Below are 20964 nucleotides of genomic sequence, written 5' to 3' on the forward strand. Positions count from 1 at the left end.
AACAGGAAATCAATAAGAGATCAAAATGACTCGGTGAAATCAAAGATTCCAAACAGAGACGTTCGGTGTCAAACGTCGAACTCATCTGGACGTTTTCAGACAACTGATTCCCTCTTAATGAAAGACCGATATCAGAAACGGATCCCTCGGAGACTCGTCGGTCGACGCGGCGTCTTCGCTACGGACGTAGCTCACCCCGTTCGGTCCGCGGAAGAAACAAACCTGCGATCCGACACCGGCTCTATTTCAACGATCTAAAAACTGTATCGGAAGCACACGGCGCGAGTCCGTTGAGGTCACGTCCAGTTTAACGCTGGACGATCGCAGGCATGCGCGGCTCAAAGGGGGGAGGGAGGGGGGGAGGGCTGAGGGGGGGGAGGGGGGGTCTGTATTTCATTTCTTAATTAATCACCGTCGTGTTTTTGGGGAGCGCAGCGTTGAGATGAAGCGATCACAGCGTCCCCTTTAAAAGCCGGCCGCTGGCTCGTCATTAGAACTGCAAATTTGCCAAAGTAGGAGGACAGGAATCTCCGCCCGAGTCGGCAGAATCCGCTCGAGTGCAGATCGATGCACAAAATGTTCATCTTTCACGTTGTGATCTTTTTAGTTTAAAGTTTTTGTTTGCTATAACATGAGTAGCGTGCCAATCACACTATTATGGTGAGTGGCAGGTTGTCGTTAAGTAAGCAAGGTTAGAAAAACCATTATATTAAACACAGATGTGTCCGTTTAATAGAAAACCAGAAGGACGTGAGAGAATATTTGACCAGAGATCAAAAGGTCGGCGGTATCGATTTCCACGAAACGTGGATCAAAGACGTTTATGTCGGCGAGAAGTGAGGATCGAATTAGCGGGAAGGAAATGTGTGTTTTACTGCCGCGGATGAAGAAGAGGGAGATTTATAATATTGATGACATGCGGTGAGGAAGGGAAGCGAGGTCATATCTGTAAAGAAAGGAATATAAAAAAAAAAGACTCGACGGCTGCAGGAGACGAGAAAAAACAGAAGCAGGTGAAGTCGAAGGATGAAGGAAAAAAAGAGTTTTAATGAAGAGCGATAAAAAAAATAAATAAATACCCCGAGACATTCAGGAAACATGCAGCGAGCTCTCTTCCTCCTCAGAGCTGACCTCCTTTTTTAGTTTGCTGAGAGCACAGCGCCGCCTGCTGGGCTGCACGGGAACTGAACGCACCGCTCGTTAACGAACCGACATTCAGACTTTGCGTCGCTGCACAAGATCTGTAACCTGTAAACCGTTCAGTTTTATTTATACAGCGACACGTCACGACGCAGCTTATTTTGAGGCACTTAAAACAGTAAAGTCCTGACAGCAGAACTTTACAGCATTTATACGGAGGAATTCAACAATTCAACAATTAAGCTCGGAGGGAAAAACTTCCCCTTTTAAGGGAGAAAAAACCTCCGACAGAAGGGAGGAAAAACTTTCTTTTAACAGGAAGCGACCGCCGACAGAAGGAAAAACTCCCTGTTTGATATCTGCAAAACTTAAGGCCCACGTAGTTGCTTTACTTTTTTTTTTTTTTTTTAAAGCTTTCAACTGTCAGTTTTTCTCCAGTTTCCTTTTTTTTTTTTTTTTTTTTTTTAAGATTAATTCAGTTTTAATTTATTTAAACAAGCAGCCAAGAATCAGGCCCCAACCAGCCATGCGAGAAGCCTCAGCTGCACCCGCGAGGCTCGACGCAGGACAATTAAAAGCATTCTCTGTCGGCACACCAAGAACAAAAGTAGAGTTTACCGTCCGCGGCGAAGCGTTCCAGTTCCTGTGTTATTTTTTTTATTTTTTTTGAACCGCTTCTTTAGAATTCACTCGTCAGCACATTTTTTTAATCTTTTTTTTATTTTTTTTATTTCTGCCTTCGCTTTTTACTCCCCAAAGATGCCTTTCTGGGGCTTTCCTCAGAGATGATCCACTTTATTTTTTTTTAATCTAATTACCCACAACGCGGATCCGTCTTCCGCCCGGCAGCCTCGTCTCTTCCTGCCCGATTAATCACCACGGTGACGACAGCTCTGGCTCCCTCTTTCCTCTAAATCTGTCCCCCCCCCCCCCCCCCCCCCCCCCGCCCTCCCCCCCCCTTCGAATGGCCGCACTGATTAAGTTTCATGAATATTTAAGCGTCGTGTCCGGTTTTCGTCTGTGCCGTTTAGCTCGTTCCTCTTGCGAGTTACACAAAGCTTTTAGCCCGCGGGTCGCAGTTTTTGTTGTCGACGGCGATTGTCGTCACAACTGTCGTCACCGCGGCGATTTTCCAGCTGGCGAGCGTCTTGCTGAAACATCGGGACACTTTTCACCTCAAAAAAAAAACAAACAAAAAAAAAACACAGTTGCAGCTTTTTCCTTTTTACTCCAAATCCAGTGCATAAAAGATGAGAGTATTTTTTTTTAACCCCTCCCTTTCCTCCTGCAGGTAACCATAGCAACAACAGGTTTTTGGTTGTTTTTTTTGGGTGGGGGGGAGGGTGGGCTTCCCACAACATTAACAGTTAAACCTCGGCAGTGAATAACAGCTGCAGGATTAAATGAGACTTCGACGAGAAGCCGTGAAAGACTCAGAAAACAGACGTTTCTTTTCCTCCCCCCCCAAAAAAAAAAAATGTGATGAAATTCATTTGGAAATTTTGTTTCTGTGGTTTTGTGAGAATCTCGTACAGATAAAGAGCCGCCGAACTAATCACGCAGGCCTTTTAAATATCGAGCTGTCTCTGGCGGGTGGAGATAAAACTGTGCTCAATCTGACCTCAGTCTTATTTTTTTTTTCTATTATCTTTGTGAATCGGCACTTTAATACATCACAAACAGGATTATACACGCAGGGTTTTATAAAAGTCTCGACAGTGTCTCGATCGTTGTTGTGTGTCGTTTATTCTATTTGTGAGACTCGTTGTGGAATATTATAAAATAGAAGGAAAACCAAAAAGAAGAGCGTGTTTAAAATGAAATAATCTACCAATCGATCGAGGTGAAGTTCATCCGATAATCGAATCCCTTTTTTTTTTCTTCTATTATTGTAAAACTGAGCATCTTTGGATTTTCCACTTTTTTTTTTATAAGATGTCACCGTGGAAACAGCGATGGACATTTTTCGGTGTTGCCTCCGTCGGTGACGTAGGAGGTTTCTGAGATATCATTTAAAATTAATTTGGAAATCAGCTCGTGAGTTTGCGCTTTCTGCCTCTAACGACGTTACCGCCGTCGCTACGGGCTGAAGAGGACGCTCACAGCGCCCCCCGGAGGATTTGAAGCGGTAAATACTGCGCAGGTCGCGAGCCGAGAGCGTTTTTGTTTTATTTATGCTGCACTGTGAATACGAAGCGATCTGCAGCTATGAGGGGTAAAACGTCAAGTCCCGACCAGGATGTAGTGAAGATGAGAGAAGAGTCTTCCTCCCCGACCATCAGTCGCTGTCAGCCCCGGGGTCATATTAGATTACAGTCTTTAACTTATCTCGACAAAACCAAATCCAAATCTCCCTGCAGGTTTTATGGGTCGAAGAAGAAGAAGACGAAGAAGACGAAGAAGACGAAGAAGAAGACGAAGAAGAAGAAGACGAAGAAGACGAAGAAGAAGACGAAGACGAAGGAGAAGAAGACGAAGAAGAAGAAGAAGACGAAGAAGATGAAGAAGAAGACGAAGAAGATGAAGAAGAAGAAGAAGACGAAGAAGATGAAGAAGAAGAAGAAGAAGACGAAGAAGACGAAGAAGACGAAGAAGAAGATGAAGACGAAGAAGAAGAAGAAGACGAAGAAGAAGAAGAAGACGAAGAAGACGAAGACAAAGAAGAAGAAGAAGACGAAGAAGGCAAAGAAGAAGAAGACAAAGAAGAAGACGAAGAAGATGAAGAAGGCGAAGAAGAAGAAGAAGAAGAAGAAGAAGAAGAAGAAGCAGGTGCATCCGTCCAAGCGGTGGAAACAAAAGAAAGACTTTGTCCATTTGATCTGAAACAAACCCTGAAAATATGATTAAATGCCGGGTGACAGTGGACTAACCACCCCCCCCCTCCCCCGTCCTCCTTTTGCCTTTCATGTGTCACTGACACTCTGGCTGGTTGCGACCGGGGTGGGTGGGTAGGAGGGAGGTGGAGGAGGGGGGGGGGGGGGTAGCCTGCTCAGTGGAGGGTTGCAAAAACATAGCTGGACGCTAAGCGAGGGAAGTCGGCTACAGTTCAACCAGCTGGTACAAAGATATATATTTATATATATATATATCTACACCCGCTGTAACAACGTGTTTTACACGAAGCAGGAAAATCTCTCTGAATACTTGGATTTGACCATGAAGTCCCCCGCCGGCCTCGGAGGGAACACGTTGCCCGACTCCAACAGCTCCGACAGGATATTTATTTCGGCTGACTGAGCAAGTCGTCGCTCTCGATGTATTTCGTCGTCGGACAGTTTCTCCTGACGGGAGCGCTCGACAGGGATTTTCTTTTTCTGTTGTCTAGAAAAAAAAACAAATCTCTTTTCTACGAGAGCTTTTTTCAAACCATGTAATCGTAAATAATGAGAATTTTTCTGTCAACGATCTTTAGTATGTTTTGCGTTCGGGAAAAGGACGTTAAACGATTTAGTTTCTGCACAACTGCAGATTTCTCTCAAGGCCAAAATAACGAAAATCCATCACGACGTTATCAGAACTCAAAGCATCAAAAACAACCTCGGGAGGGCTTTGTTTCTGATTTAAAAAAATAAAAATAAAAATAAAAATCGCCTTTCAATAGGTTTTGTGATGAGAAGAGGAGAGAGGGCAGGGAAGAGAAAGGAACCGCAGACAATTACTGTTTTATTGATCAGAAGACGAATGAAACGGGAAAAAGCCGATGAATCACTCGTCTCTTTACTCCTGGTGCAAAATGATCTGAACTACTAAATACTTCCTTCCAGTAGATCAAAAAAAGCGTGATCAAATGTATCTGCCTCTTATTCCTGCACTTTCGGATGTCACATTTGATACTGAAAAAAACAAACACATTTTTGGATCTGTGGATCTTTTGTGCGGATTATTTATGTGTTTCGTATTATTTTATTTTTACTTTTTTTTGTGTCCCGACCCGACAGGCTGGAGGGAACGGAGGACAAGTTCAGGAACAGAGAGAGTCGTCACGAGGATCTGCAGATCATCGCCGAGCTGAAGGACATGGTCTCCGAGAGAGAATCTCTCGTCAAGAAACTGGTGGTAGGTGACTGCCGAACGAGGTAATACCGAAAACGACACCAACTTAAAGTGGGAAAAGAAAAAAAAAAGTTCCATATCTCAAGCTGCAGTGTTTCCCGGGGTTGGGGCGATTTCCGAAGGGAGAGTTCCCATAATGCAACTGGTCATCGGCATGAGTGGTGCTACGAGTTTAGAAATAATTTAGGCCTGACTTCGTCCAGGTCAACTGAAACGTATGAATCGCTTCATTTTTTGTAAATGTTTTGCAAATCCTAAAAACCGATGAGCTAACAAGACGCTCCGTCGTTTTGAAGTTTTTTTTGTCCAGGATCAAGCACCTTCTTGGGGAAGGTCTAACTTTAAAGATCTCGCCAGTTATAAATGAATGGGGGGGAGGGGGTTGATATCTGTATCTTACAGTACACATTTTATCCAGTTTTGTAGATCAAAGGCACCGTTAACAGGAAAACTGTGAAAGGTTTAATCTCTTTGCACAAATCTGTTGTTGTTGAAAAACTAGAGGATGTTATGTCAAATTTTCCTCGATTTATTTTCAAAACTATTTCGACACCTGGTTATTCAGCTTGTGTGCCAAAAACATTTCAGCTCCTAAATATTGTGTGACAACCATGAAATGCAAATTATTTAACCCGAACTAAAAGATGCAAATGGAAATAAAAGAGGACCCAACATAAAGCCCTGGGGAACGCCACATTCGATAAGGTTGTTTCTTGTTCTTGTTAAGGTTCGTGTCAGAAAGGCCAAAAGCTCATAATGACCATAAAATGATTTAAAGACTCCGTGAGCATTTCCCATCAGCGTGGTCGGCTTTACTCTCTCTCGTTCTTTTTTGGAAGGTTTGCGATCCTCACTTCACCGACGCCGTGATTTCCGTCGGGGTTTTTTTGCCAGGAGACTCCGAGTTCCCGCTCGCTCCAATCACATAAAGGTGACTTTTATAAATCGGCTTACATTTTCCGCGGCGGCGGTAAGACGGGGGGAGACGGATCTAATTGCAGTTTTGTATTTTTTTGTGCAGTTTTCACGGAGGTATAATAGCAGTCGTGTCAAGCGTGGGTCTCGTTAAAGGTTGAGTCTGCCACAGCCTCACCGGCCCTCCGCTAACGCGACTCTCTTAATTTCAGGATGACAAGAAGTTCTACCAGCTGGAACTCGTCAACAGGGAGACCAACTTCAACAAAGTGTTCAACGCCAGTCCCAACGTAGGAGTCATCAACCCGCTCATCAAGGTAGGCCCCGCCCCTTCCCCCCACCACCACCCCTCTCGAATGTCCTTTAAACGCGCCACACACGGGGGCACTCTGATGAAACCTGTCGCTTTGTTTTTGTTTTTGTTTTTTACCACGAAGCAAAGATGATATCCACTCCGAGTCATTTCATGCCCATCAGCGCTGATCGATGCTTTATGTTTTTTTCCGGTGAGGTTTTCAGTGTAGAAAACATTTCTTCAAGGTCTTAACTGAGCAGGAAATGCTGCAACAACGCAAAATGAAGTTGTTGTAAAGATATAAAAATAAATAAAAAAAATAAAATAAAAAAGGATTAGGATGTTCCAGTAAAAACAGGAAACATTTTATTGCAGATGGTGAAAGGGCAAAAATCAATTCTAACACGTTTATTCTTCTCTGTTAAAAAGGAGGTTGTCAAGGACGACGGAAGAGGACAGGAAACACGGTGTTATTTTTCATTTGTTAAATAACAGCTGTGAGATGGAGGTTGTTCCAAGATCTGGTTTGTTTACAGCAATTAAACTAACGAGTCACAGTTTAAAAAGTTTGGGTATCGATTCTAAGATTCAGATCGCAGCCAACAAACGATGAAGCGAGTTTTAATGAATGTAATCGCATAAATTTAGCACTTTTTAATCACAATCAGATCTTGACCTTCATTAGCTTTTAATGACAGCATTCAATCTTAAAACTAAAAACGCACTGCTACTTTTTTGTAGCACCAAATTTGTTTAAATTGAATTTGTTTGCTGAAAACGAGTATTCCTCTTCCACATTTTAATATCGATAATTGTGTAAAAAAAATTAAAAAGTTCAACTTAAGGAGAAAAAAACGGCAATAAAATTGGCATTTAATTGTTGCTCATTGGTCCATGGAGGGACGTTACAATCCAACTAAGCTCCGCCCACTTCAAACAGGTGAGAAAAGACCCCAAAAAATGTAAATAAAAAATGAATCTCTTAATTAAGATTTAAAAAAACGCAGAAATGCGATTAGTCTGCTCACGGATCATCACAGGAAACTGCTCGAGAAGATTTTTGTTGTTGTTGTTGTTGTTTCCTGATAAACACGATGTTTCATTTCTCACCGCACGTCGAATGGTTCCCACATGCACGATCGATATCTAACTGTTGACACCATCACAGGTTTTATAACTTCCAGTATTTCTGTTTCCATGTGTTGTGTGTGTGCGTGTGTCTTGTTTGTTTGTTTTTTTGTTTTGTTTTTTATTAATATCAATTCATCATGTCTTTATTCGTGTGTGTTAAATGTATGAGTGACTTTTGTTTTTCTTTATCTTTATTTTTCTTCCACCCAGTCCGACTCTCCGGTCTGTTTTTTTAGTTTTTTTTTCTCCTTCCAGCTTCTTTCCTTTGCTTTCCAAGCCATTTCTTTTTGTTTTATTAGTGTGAGATGTTTCCCTTTCTCTGACGCATCTCTCCTCATCCGAAGGTGCTTTCAGACTGATGCCAGTCTTCAGAATCGAATCCACTCGCTCTGCTTCGATCAGCATTTTAAATGATATAACTTTTGGCCCGCTGCTCTTTCCTGTCTCTCCATCGTCTGGACCGTTACGACCCTCCAGACGCTCTTTCCCTCCATTTTTGTTTTGTTTTTAATCCATTCCCGTCTTATCTTTTGGTATTATTATTTCCTTTTTAAACGTTCCCTTTTTTGACCCCGGTGCACCTTTTCCCCTCTTTTTTTTTTTTGTTGTTGTTGTTGTTGTTTTTCCTTTTTTTTTTTTTTTTTTTTTTCTGTCTGTGTAGCAAAAGAGAAAGAATGAGAAAACATCAGCGAGCCGATTCAGCAGCCCTCCCAATCTCAGGGCTCTGGAGGCCGCGGGCACGGGCCTGGCGGGGGGCGTGGTGGTGGGCACGGGGAGCGGGCAGCAGCAGCAGCAGCAGCAGCCGCCGCCACCGCCACCCCCGCCCCCGGCCCCGCCCGGCCGCCTCGAGCCCCTCCCCAACTCCCCCCTCCGCCACCTTGAGCTCAACTCCAACAAACCTCTTGCCCCGCCGACCCCTCCCACCGAACCCAAGAAATTCCTGAGGTGAGACCTTATTTGTAAGGCGGCGGCTCGTCGCGTTCACCGTCCCGGTCACGGCTGGTCACTTAGAGGTTGACGCGCTTTTGCTGAGCTGGACTCTCGAGTCCGACCTTGAATGTTAGAAGCTGTAAATATTTAAAAAAAAAATTAAATTAAATAAAAAAAAAATTTAAAAAAACCTGTTTCTGGCTTCGAAAACGAAATCTTCTCAGATGGACATTAAAAGGTATTTATTTAACACTTTCATCCTCTCCTGCCGAGTCAGGCCTCCCCCTTTTTTTAATTTTGTTTTATAAACCAAGGAGGAGCATGAAAATCTTTTAACATTACGAGCTGCAGGGTGTAAAAATAAGAGCCTTCAAACGCTCCGCTGTGTTTCGCGAGATTGTTTCCTAACTGCGCAAATAAATGGCAGTTAAGTGATTGAAAAACTGTCAGCAATTTTTTTTTTTTTTTTTTTTTTTATCGTCAACTTCAGACATTTTTAGCGAATAACTGTCGATTTATGTTTTGGGCTTAAATGACAACTTTTCAAGCAAAGTTTGTCTGTAGCTAGCCAGCTAATGACGCTAACATTAGCTTCGCAAAGCGTGTGGAAATGCCGTGTGTTGTTTTCAACTGACTAGTTTTAAAACTATGTGAAAGTATGCGCTTTTCATGGCTACATACATGTTTAGGGCTGCAACTAACAACTGTTTACATTATTGATTAATTTGATTTTTATTTTCCCGATTAGTTGATTCATTGATTTCTACAAAATGGCGGAAAATAGTCAAATTTCCCAAAACCCGACATGATGTGTTCATATTGTTTACTTTGTTCAACAGATGCTCCGCAATAAAACAAATATAACGTTTACCAACAGATATGGCAAGGAATGTTAAAAAAAAAAATTGCTCGAATATAAACAAATATTTGACCAGTTTTGAAAGATAAAATAAAATAAGACTTTATTAATCCCGCAGTGGGGAAATGTAGTCGTCACAGCAGTTTAAGAATACAGGAAGGAAATAAAAAAGAATTAGAACAGAATAAAAGAATAAAAAGAAAATATTTTGAAAAATGTAAAAAAAAAAATTAAGACAATGTATAAAAACACAAATACGCAAAAATAAATCAATAAACCTTTGACCTACACAGTGAAATGTTCGTATCAATATTTCAGAATAAAGAAAAACAATTGATTATTAAAGAACATGAACAAATCGATGAGAATAATTGTTGGTTGCAGCCTTACAGTACATCTTTGATGAAGAAATACAACCTTATCTGTTTTGTTTTTATGTTAATCACATCAAATTTGAAAAAAACACAAACTTTACAACTTATCCGTTAATAGAAAATAAAGTCTTAAAGTTGTATCTGGACTCAAAGTCCCTCTAAAGGACAAACTGAGAGGATGGAGACCCCCGTCGTAGTTGGTATTGGACTTTTCCAGATTTGCTCCTGAGAGAAGACATTTTGTGCGACCAGTCAATAAAATATAAAAACGACTTGTAGATGATTTTTCTGGCTCCTTTCGGGGCCCTGAAGGGTTTAAACTATTTATTTTTTGTATTATTTAAACTGACATCAGCACTCTTTAAAAAACAAAAATAGACCCGATAAATATCTAAAGCGAATAACGCTATAAACCCGAAACATAAACACACGAGTCCCGTCTGCGATCCGAAGCTTCGAAGAATGGCCTTTGGAATGCAAAATAAAAAAAAGGGCATGTCGTCGTTTTTATTTTATTTTGAAATTCCTCCTTTCCTCGTCCGTCCCGTGTGCATGCTGACAGGTGTTTAGTTTGTTTCTGTTCAGGGAAGTTATACAACTTGTTCAGTATCTCGTGGTGGCTTTTTTTTTTCTTGTTGTTGTTGCATTGTGTCATCTCGTGATTCTTCTCGTTTCTTCATCCTCATCTTCATCGAAAACTTCAGCATGTTGCACTTCTGTTTTTTCTTCTTTTTTATTTCTCTCCTCCTCAACTCGTAAACGGGGGATTTCTGTACAAAGCGAATAAAGTTGTATTTTTTTTTTTTTACTGATGAAGTAAGATATTATCTTTTGCTATCATGGACTGTCCCGTGTGTGTGTGTGTGTGTGTGTGTGTGTGTGTGTGTGTGTGTGTGTGTGTGTGTGGTGGTGGTGCGTTACTATGACGACGGCTCTTCTTCGGCTCCGATAACCGCGTTTTTTTTGTAGCTGCGGTGAACCGACGTGACGATAAATGATGCAACATGCTCCTCACATGAATACATGAGCGGCGTGTGTGTGTGTGTGTGTGTGTGTGTGTGTGTGTGTGTGTGTGTGTGTGTGTGTGTGTGTGTGTGTGTGTGTAGTTAGTTTGCATGCGAGGACGGTACACTGCGGTGTCGAAGGTTGTTGTTTTTTTACAGCATGTGTCGTAAGTGAGTGTTATTTTTTTCTGTCCTTCCTGCTGCATGTTTTTGCTGCAGAGACGGCTGCTTTGCAAAAAAAAACAAAAAGCTCGGGACGAAACTTTTTTTTTTGCTGTTAGAAAAACATAAAACATCACATTTTATCGTCGGTAGGAATGCAAAGCCGACGCGCGCGCGCGCACACACACACACACACACACACACACACACACACACACACACACACACACACATTCAGGCACAAGAAAGTGGAGCGGTGACAGTATGAGGTCAGATACTATGGATCTGCTTTGATATGTTTTCAGACTCTGTTAAACGATTCGTCCCTCCTCCTCCTCTTCTTCCTCCTCCTCCTCCTCTTCCTCCTCCTATTCCTCCTCTCTTTGTTCTTCACCAACACCAGTTATGACCTCTTTAAATTAACGGGTCATAAAGTTTTTAACCCCTCGACGAACCTCGACTCACTTGAATATCGAGTCAAACGTCGAGAGCTCGATGCAGTCGCTAAACTTTTATCACGAGACTGTAAAACTCACCAGATATTAACGACGGGTTTTATTTTGGAGGGGTGTGAAAGGAAATTGAAGTGTTTGAAACGGTTTGTCGTCGTGTTAAATGTTTGGTATTTCTACGCACTGTCCTCAGAAATATACTTTAAACTGAGATGAATGGGATTTACTGACATGAAATGGTTTTTTAGTCGCGTAGTGTTTTTGTGCCTCATGCCAACACTGAAGTTTAAATATTGAATTTGTCTGCTGCACATTTATTTTTATGTTAGTATCAATAGTTGCCAGATATAAACCTTATATTTGTCATACGTGTGTTCATTTCAGACTTAAAATAAGTATCTGGTCTTGTTTTATACAGGCAACATTTTATACCTGTTTCTAATAGCTAAGAAAAAACTTGAATTTATAAATATAAAAAAAAAAAATATAAAAAAAAAAAAGTTTTTGCACAAACTTATTCATTTTCCTTTCAAAATAAGATTTTTTTTTTTTTTACCCAAAACTCAGCTATCATATTAGTTGGTATTGACAATACCTGCCTCAAATCATATTAAGGCCGATAGCAGCCGTACAGACTCACTAAACATAAACATAAGAAACAATATACACAACATGAAATACATATACAACATGAAATACAACATATACAACATGAAATACATATACAACATGAAATACAACATGAAATACATATACAACATGAAATACAACATATACAACATGAAATACAACATACACAACATGAAATACAACATATACAACATGAAATACATATACAACATGAAATACGACATATACAACATGAAATACATACACAACATGAAATACAACATATACAACATGAAATACATACACAACATGAAATACAACATATGCAACATGAAATACATATACAACATGAAATACAACATATACAACATGAAATACATACACAACATGAAATACAACATATACAACATGAAATACATATACAACATGAAATACAACATATATAACATGAAATACATATACAACATAAAATACAACATGAAATACGACATATACAACATGAAATACAACATATACAACATGAAATACATACACAACATGAAATACAACATATACAACATGAAATACATATACAACATGAAATACAACATATACAACATGAAATACATATACAACATGAAATACAACATATACAACATGAAATACATACACAACATGAAATACAACATATACAACATGAAATACATATACAACATGAAATACAATATATACAACATGAAATACAGATACAACATGAAATACAACATATACAACATGAAATACATACACAACATGAAATACAACATATACAACATGAAATACATACACAACATGAAATACAACATATACAACATGAAATACATACACAACATGAAATACATACACAACATGAAATACAACATATACAACGTGAAATACATATACAACATGAAATACATACACAACATGAAATACAACATATACAACATGAAATACATATACAACATGAAATACAACATATAGTACATAAAATACAACATATACAACATGAAATACAACATATACAACATAAAATACATATACGACATAAAATACAACTTATACAACATAAAATACATATGCAACATAAAATACAACATATAGGACATAAAATACATCATATACAACATAAAATACAACCTATACAACATAAAATACAACATATTGGACATAAAATACAACCTATTCAACATAAAATTCAACTTATACAGCATAAAATACAACATATAGAACATAAAATACAGCATATTCAACATAAAATACAACTTATACAACTTATACAGCATAAAATACAACATATACAACATGAAATACATACACAACATGAAATACAACATATACAACATGAAATACATATACAACATGAAATACATATATAACATGAAATACATATACAACATGAAATACAACATGAAATACGACATATACAACATGAAATACAACATATACAACATGAAATACATACACAACATGAAATACAACATATACAACATGAAATACAACATATACAACATGAAATACATACACAACATGAAATACAACATATACAACATGAAATACATATACAACATGAAATACAACATATACAACATGAAATACAACATATACAACATGAAATACATACACAACATGAAATACAACATATACAACATGAAATATATATACAACATGAAATACAACATATACAACATGAAATACATACACAACATGAAATACAACATATACAACATGAAATACATACACAACATGAAATACATACACAACATGAAATACAACATATACAACGTGAAATACATATACAACATGAAATACAACATATACAACATGAAATACATACACAACATGAAATACAACATATACAACATGAAATACATATACAACATGAAATACAACATATAGTACATAAAATACAACATATACAACATGAAATACAACATATACAACATAAAATACATATACGACATAAAATACAACATATAGAACATAAAATACAGCATATTCAACATAAAATACAACTTATACAACATAAAATACAACATATAGAACATAAAATACAAGTCTTGTGCATGAAAGCCAATCAAACTCAATAAACTCAACAAAAACAACCACTTCTCCTTCACCACATCCTTTATGATTCTGTATAAATGCAAATTTAAAGTTTTCATATTGACATCGTAGCTCAGAAGACGGTTATGTTGTAGTTCACTGACAACATTTACACTCAGCATAACAAACAGACTGTAAAGTTTGGCGTGAACACGGACTATTTCTGGACCACGATCAGCATTAAATCATCAACAGGATGAAGAATCTGTTCAATAAACAAGATGCACAAACATCATAAACTTCCCACCACCTCCATCCCTTTTATTTATTCAGGAAAAAATGCGAATATGCTGAAGCAGATGAGCAAATACGACTTGATATGAACTTTAAAAACTGAACGTGTGTGTTCCCCCGACAGACATTTGGTAAAATAAGCTTTTGAACGTTGGGCTTTGCTTTTATTTTGATTTTTTTTTTTTTTGAAGACTTCCATCACAGACGGTCCTGCAGGGTTTTCTATCCGCCGCCCTCACGAGAGGTCCAGCCAGTGTAAAGGAGAGGCCACGCCCCCTCTTTGATAACAGAAACACTCTCCGTCCTTTCCTCCCTCTTATCTTCCTCCTCTGACCTTGATTCATCATCTCGTCTTCTGCCCATCTGTCTCTCTGTCTCTCTCTCCGTCGTATTTCCTCCTCTGCTCGCTGCGGAGACATTTTCATTCCGCCGCATTTCATCTCTTATCTCTCTTTTATTTTATTTTTTTCTTCTGCTGTACAAAATCTTCCTCGAATGATCTTTAAAAAAAAAAAAAAAAAGAAAGAAAAAAAACTCATCTCTGAATCAGCTGATCTTCCGAGCATCTTTGTGCAAATACAAAAATTGTTTTTAAAAAACTGCAAATATTACAATAGCGCTGGCTTAATAGGAGGATTTTTTTTTTTTTTTTTTCACGCAAATGATACATTAACATGAATATTTTATGGGTTTCCGTTTTAACGCTGTGAGTCTGAACTGTGACCGTGTTTCATTAAGGCTGAACAAACAAATAAGAGGCGAAGTCTTTCGGGAGTTAGTTGACCGCCTCGAGTGTTAAAAATAAAAATAAAAATAAATAAAAATCACGCCCTCAAACGTAAAAGTTTCCCCGGGGTCATGGGACTGTTTGTTTAGGAAGTATAACCAATTAAAAAAGGTGCAGGAGGTGTTTGTTTTTGTTTTTTATGAGATGCACACAAGCTTTAATTAGTTCAAACTTTGGGGAACAACACGTTTCCTCTGCCGAAAAACAGGCAGTCAGGAAGAAACCAGCAGGTTCATCTGGTCGCGGAGAAACCGTCTTTTTCTATCGATAATACACTTTGAATAGTTTGAGGCAAACGGGTACTCTGTCAGAGAGGTTGTTTTTTTATCGTTCTGAAATACTGTCATAGGCCCATTATGGGAAAAAAAAAAAACAACACGTGTTAAAGAGTAAATATATTAAGCAGTTATTCTTGATTGTTGTTTAAAAAAAACAATGCAAAAAAGTTCTGTTATATGCGAAAGTTTTTCACAGGTTCATGATTGTTTTTGGTCTTTTCATGAGATGTGTTGGAAATTTAAAAAAAAAAGAAAGTTTATCCGTAAACCTTTACTTTAGATATTTTGGGGAAACAAATGTTTTCCATGTGAAAATGAAGTCAAAGTGACTTTCCAAAGCTGCCAAACAGTAAATATTTACAGTTATTATAAGTGAATGCTGTATAAGACTAGTGAGAAGTCAGGAGACAAACGCACCTGTTTCTCCCGACAATGGCTGTGCTGCCACCTTGTGGACGGAGAAGAGACTTACACCTGCAGACAGTCGGACAGGTGTCAACTGAACTGTGTAGGACACTTAAAATCAGTGCAACACGTGTTGACTGACATTGATTGAGAAAGAAATATGAAAATAATCATAGAGAACAAAAAAGACCAAACACAGAAGGGAAGAATTTTTTAAGTTTTATGAAGTACTCGGATCCTTTTACTCACGTAAAAATGGAAATACCACGATGTAAAAATACTCCATTATAAGTAAATGTCCTGCATTCAAAAGCTTATTTAAGTATGTCAGTGTTATCAATACATTTCCAGAAGTACAAATACTCATTAAGGCTCATTTAATAGTCTTTTTATTATCGTTATTGATAGATAAATATGTTGCATTTTCCTTTGCTGCCTGCAGGGGGAGCAAAACCTGTAACGACTTCACGCGATTTCTGACAGTTTAATCTGAAAATCATCCGAAAATGTCTTCTTATATACGGCTGCAGATCTAGAACTTATTAAATAAAACATTTTCAATATTACATTCAGGTTGTTGTTTTTTTTTATAAGAAAATAAGACTTACGAGTAATTTAACATGTTTTGGAGGTGAATGATTTGTTTAGTCACGTAAAATATTGAAGTAGAAATGTTACTTTCCATCACTGCCTGTGTCTTTCAGTAAAACTAAATAATCTTGAATGAACCCCTGACCTCCTCCCTGACTTGTCTTTCTCTGTCTTTTAACTTTTCTGTTTTCGTGGCGTCGGACGGTGGGTTTTTGTTGTTGTTTTTTTTTGTTTTTGTTTTTGTTTTGCGCCACCGAAGCCCTCCTGAAACGAAGGACTCCGCCATCGACTCCCCGGACGCCCAGCGCCAGGAGTGGTTCGCCCAATACTTTTCCTTTTGATCGACCACAACAACAAAAAAAGAAAAAAACTGCAAAACACGACGAGTCAGCATGTCAACCAAACTTTAAACGGAAAACAAAACAAAAAAAAACAAAAAACTGCGGGGAAAAAACTGCGAAAAAAAAAGAAGAGAAAAATTGTTTGAATAAAAAAAAAAAAAAAAAAAAAAAAAAAAAACTATTTGTTATTTATTGTCATTCATAGGTTTTGGGGGGATCAATTCGCTTTAGACTCAGTCAACGTGAAGCTGTAATTCATGCCGTGAGATTTACTAAACGCACAGGACTTTGATGTCGTGAATTTTCCCTTTCGTAAAACAGAAACAAGGACGACGGCCCCCCGCTTCCCCCGACGTCGACTGAGGCGAAGCGGAATTGAACCCCCGATTCCTGACGTCAAATGCCATCACTCAGATCAGATTTTTTGATTGTTTGATTATCTTTGATTGTTTCACTGTGGACGAGTTTCTCTCTCTCTTAGTACAGTGACGATGATCATCCGTACGTTTACTTCCTGACTTTTATTTTTTATTTTTTATCTTTTTTTTGCAGTTTCTTGGAACTATAGGACAAACTGAGTGGTGCGTTATCATGCTGCTAATTGCCATTGTTGGACTTCAAGTAAGAAATATATATATATATATAACAGAAACTATATGGTAGGTTATTGTGCTCTCTCCGTACGTGGGCCCACTGCATACAGCATCTTAGACTATAGGAAGCGCTGATCTAAGACCAGTCTGCCTCCTCATTGATGGTGACATTTACACGGACCTGATCCGAGATCAGTCGCACTCCTCTGACGTGCTCCATGAATACAAGGCTCTGATTTTAGGACGGCACCGTCATGGCGAGTTTGTTACAGCTGCATAGGAGTTTCAGCCGATTTTGGTAGAATATTAAAAACCTGTTTGTATGGTTGTCTGTCTCAACACAGATATAATGATGTCTCACCAATTTTAAAAACAAAAATAGCATATTTTATATTTATATTATAATGTGTATGCTTAATAAATAATTATTGTGACATTTACCGGTGTTTGCTTGTGGTTTATTTTGCTTGAACAAAATGGTTTAGACTTTTTTTTATTAACAAAATGATTTAATAGGTAAAAGAAATATGTCATATTTAAACAAACAAAAAAGTACGACGGTGTCCAAAAATATTATCAAAATGCTTTTATTTTGCCTTCATTTTGAATTTAGTATAACATTTAAATGATAAAACAGCTTCACAGTTTGAGTGACATCTCAGTGAATTTCATAATATCTTGTTTTTGCAATGCATTTGCATTTATTTACAAGTATAAGATCGTATTTTTAGCTTTTAACAATATTAAACCATGTAATTTATGTGTCTGATATACCCACACACACAAAAAAAATCATGTTTTAATATTATCTAACGTTAAAAACTAAAAATATTATCTTAATATCTGATTTAAATATCAATATTATTCAATTTAACATTACATTTCTTGTGAATATAGCTGTTTTACCATGACGTTTTCGAAGTGACCGCCAGAGGGCGGTGTCGCTGTCATTTACCGCGCTTTGACCCGGAACATAAACAAACACACACACACACACACACACACACACACACACCCGAATCCGTTCCGGTTCAGATGGAAAAAAAATGGCGGCTCCGGGAGCCGGTGCGCCTGGCCGGCTGGTCCAGTACGTGGTTGTCCGCTCGGACCTGGTCCACAAGCTGTCCTGGCCTCTGGGAGCCGTGATAACTCAGGCCTGTCACGCCGCCACCGCCGCCGTCCACCTCCACTACGGAGACCCGGACACGCAGCGGTACCTGGCCGAGCTGGACTCCATGCACAAGGTGGTGCTGGGGGTAAGAGCGGCGCGTCGCGCAGAAGTCCATTCAAATACGCGCTACTTTAACGCTGCAGCCGTTATATCGTCTTACACAATCAACATGATCAGACGTCGTTGTGTGACTCGGTTACTTGAATCAATCGGCAGCACTTAATTTCCATGTAGTATCTTTTTTTTTCTTTTTTTTTTTTTTTAACCATTCACCAGCCATAATTACTCAAGGTGTTTGTCTCGCTTGCTGCTTTAAAAACCTTAATTTTGTTAAAAGAAGAGTTCACTTCGGCGTGTAACATGAATGCCGAATTGAAAGGCTCCCTCTAATGATTATAACAACATGGTAAGATATGTCCTCGCTACCTGATTGTCGTAATTATTCATCAGACTATTTAAAAAAAAAAAAAAAAAAAAATTCTAATGGAGCCTCGTTATGAAAGGTTTATCTCTACAACACATTTTACTTTATATATTTGTAATGCAAGAGTAACGATTTTTAAACTTGAGAAGGGATCGTGGCCTCGTCCTGTGTCTGAAGTTAACAAATGATTCAGGTTTGTTTGTTTTTTTTTGGGGGGGGGGGTATTATTGTACCTGCTTCAGTGTGTAATAGCACTTTAACTCAGGATGCAAATAAATACATGTCAGTGTGAGATTTGTTTTGTTTTATTCTCAGCCTCTGGTGTGGAAATAAAAGTCTCCGGTATTTCGTGACATAAGTCCTCAGAGGTCTGTCAAATGTCCAGTGAAGATATGCATTTCTTTTTTTTTTTCGTCTCCAGGCTCCGGACGAGGCCGCCCTCTCCGGCCTCTCGGACAGTCTGACGCAGGCCGGGGTTTCCCACAAGCTTTGGATCGAACAACCGGAGAACATCCCCACGTGCTTGGCTCTGAAGCCGTACCCCAAAGAGGCCGTGCAGCCGCTGATGCGCAAGTTCAAACTCTTCAAATAGACGGAGACGCCGCGCTTTCTTTCTTCATAGCATCTAATTCTGCCTTTAAAATTAACAGTAGGCAGCATTTGTCTTATTAATGCTATAAAAAACTAAAAAAAAAAAACTGCTTTAATGTCACAAGATTAAAATCTGAAAATATTGTCATTAATCTGCACTGATTTGTTCAAGTGCAACACGAGCTACTACAACAACAACAAAAAGCACCAATCTGATTCATCGTTTACATAAATAAACCATTTTTTTTTTCCGTTTGACACGGTTTCGTTTCAAACTCCACGCGAAGTGCAAATAATACCGCAGAAGGACTCTTTTACTTGTTGTTGTTGTTGTTGTTGTTTCAAAATCGCACGCTGACCAGAATTAACCTTCAGCGTGCGAACGCGTCGCCCGTCAAGACATGTCTGCAGCTTTAATTCATTTTTACCCAGAAATCAACGTGTTTCAATAAAAAAAACAAACACAGATTCTTCTGTCCAGCAGCTGTAGCAAAAACAAAGAAAAGACTTTTTGTGTTCAGGAACAGCTGCAGCTTCCTCAGACGCCTTCATTAAAAACAATATTTAAGCCCCGCCCCCTCGAAGATGACAAATATCTTCCTTGTCCTGTTTTGCCGAGGAGTTATTTTCCATGTGGATTCACGCTTTATAACATTAAAAAATAAATTTAAAAAATCTCTCGTGTTCTCGTCTCAAATAATCTTGAAAACGTTCTCGTTTACAGTTCGGACCGTCTAAACAACGGCTGCATTGATTTCTCTGTCTTAAAGGCCCGATGTTCTCGCGCGTTCGCAACCGCGGGACAAACGACGTCCGCCGCTTATCGATCCTCTCGGTGTCTGCAGCGGCGGCAGCGGGAGAAACGAGAGGACGCCACGGGGTCTTTTGTCCCGGAGACGTTCGGGATTTATTGTGCATTTCAGCAACGCTTCCTCTCCGCATGGGGTGGGGAAAAAAAAAAAAGATAAGAAAGCCTCACAAGCATCTAAATACGCGATGCTTCCTGGTTTGATTGTTCCTGTCGTGCAGCTTGTGTCGTGGAGTCGTTCTTCATGTTCTTGTTTTTGTGTGGAGAAACGAGCGATCCTCTTCGGAGAACCGACGTCGTCACGGCGACCTTTTCTTTACGTCCTCGGCTACGATTCGTACGTGAAGTCGGAACAGAAAACGTTTTCACTTTCCTTGTCTGAATTATTTACTTCTTCTCATTCATTTTAATGATACTTAAAATGCTGTCAAATAGGTTTTAATATGGCTGACTGATAAACTCTCTATGCTGCTCTTTTCTCTCTCCGCTCTCCTTTTTTTTTTTTTCCTTCCTGCGGTTACTCGTGTTTAAAGTGTTTAAATATTCTCAGTAGTGTTGGAACAAATTTACTTTTTTTTTTTTGTGTGTTGCGATTTGCCGCTAAATAAATAAATAAATGAATGAAATAGAATTGAATGAACCTGTCAAATTCAAATTGATTTACGATAACTGAATATTTTGTATTTTTAGATCTAGATTTAAACTCCAGTTGGT

General features: G+C 38.8%; 2 protein-coding genes across 2 annotated transcripts in view; both read left to right on the forward strand.

The window, feature by feature from the left end:
- fam184ab (family with sequence similarity 184 member Ab) overlaps nucleotides 1–17696 on the forward strand; it is a gene marked incomplete at its 5' end in the record, with an annotated part of 29127 nt that extends 11431 nt beyond the window's left edge. The window contains 4 exons of the mRNA XM_069172312.1: nucleotides 5079–5196; nucleotides 6321–6425; nucleotides 8196–8479; nucleotides 16582–17696. Coding sequence (XP_069028413.1) covers nucleotides 5079–5196; nucleotides 6321–6425; nucleotides 8196–8479; nucleotides 16582–16663 — 589 coding nt within the window. The remainder of the gene's footprint in view (nucleotides 1–5078; nucleotides 5197–6320; nucleotides 6426–8195; nucleotides 8480–16581) is intronic.
- A 606-nt stretch (nucleotides 17697–18302) lies between these two features.
- On the forward strand, nucleotides 18303–20723 carry ptrhd1 (peptidyl-tRNA hydrolase domain containing 1). Its single transcript, XM_069172368.1, has 2 exons — nucleotides 18303–18512; nucleotides 19273–20723. The coding sequence occupies exons 1-2, from the start codon at nucleotides 18303–18305 to the stop codon at nucleotides 19441–19443; spliced, it is 381 nt and encodes a 126-aa protein (XP_069028469.1). The 3' UTR covers nucleotides 19444–20723.
- The last annotated feature ends 241 nt before the right edge of the window (nucleotides 20724–20964 follow it).

Source organism: Embiotoca jacksoni, unplaced genomic scaffold (assembly GCF_022577435.1).
Source record: "Embiotoca jacksoni isolate LCO1_2020_lvr unplaced genomic scaffold, fEmbJac1.0.p SCAF_52, whole genome shotgun sequence".
NCBI classification, from domain to species: Eukaryota; Metazoa; Chordata; class Actinopteri; family Embiotocidae; genus Embiotoca; species Embiotoca jacksoni.

What these genes read in the sequence shown, in the direction of transcription:
- ptrhd1 (XM_069172368.1), top strand. Translation starts at nt 18,303, where the DNA reads ATGGCGGCTCCGGGAGCCGGTGCGCCTGGCCGGCTGGTCCAGTACGTG. An exon ending in TGCACAAGGTGGTGCTGGGG is followed by an intron (nt 18,513 to 19,272) that starts GTAAGAGCGGCG and finishes TTTCGTCTCCAG; the next exon opens with GCTCCGGACGAGGCCGCCCT.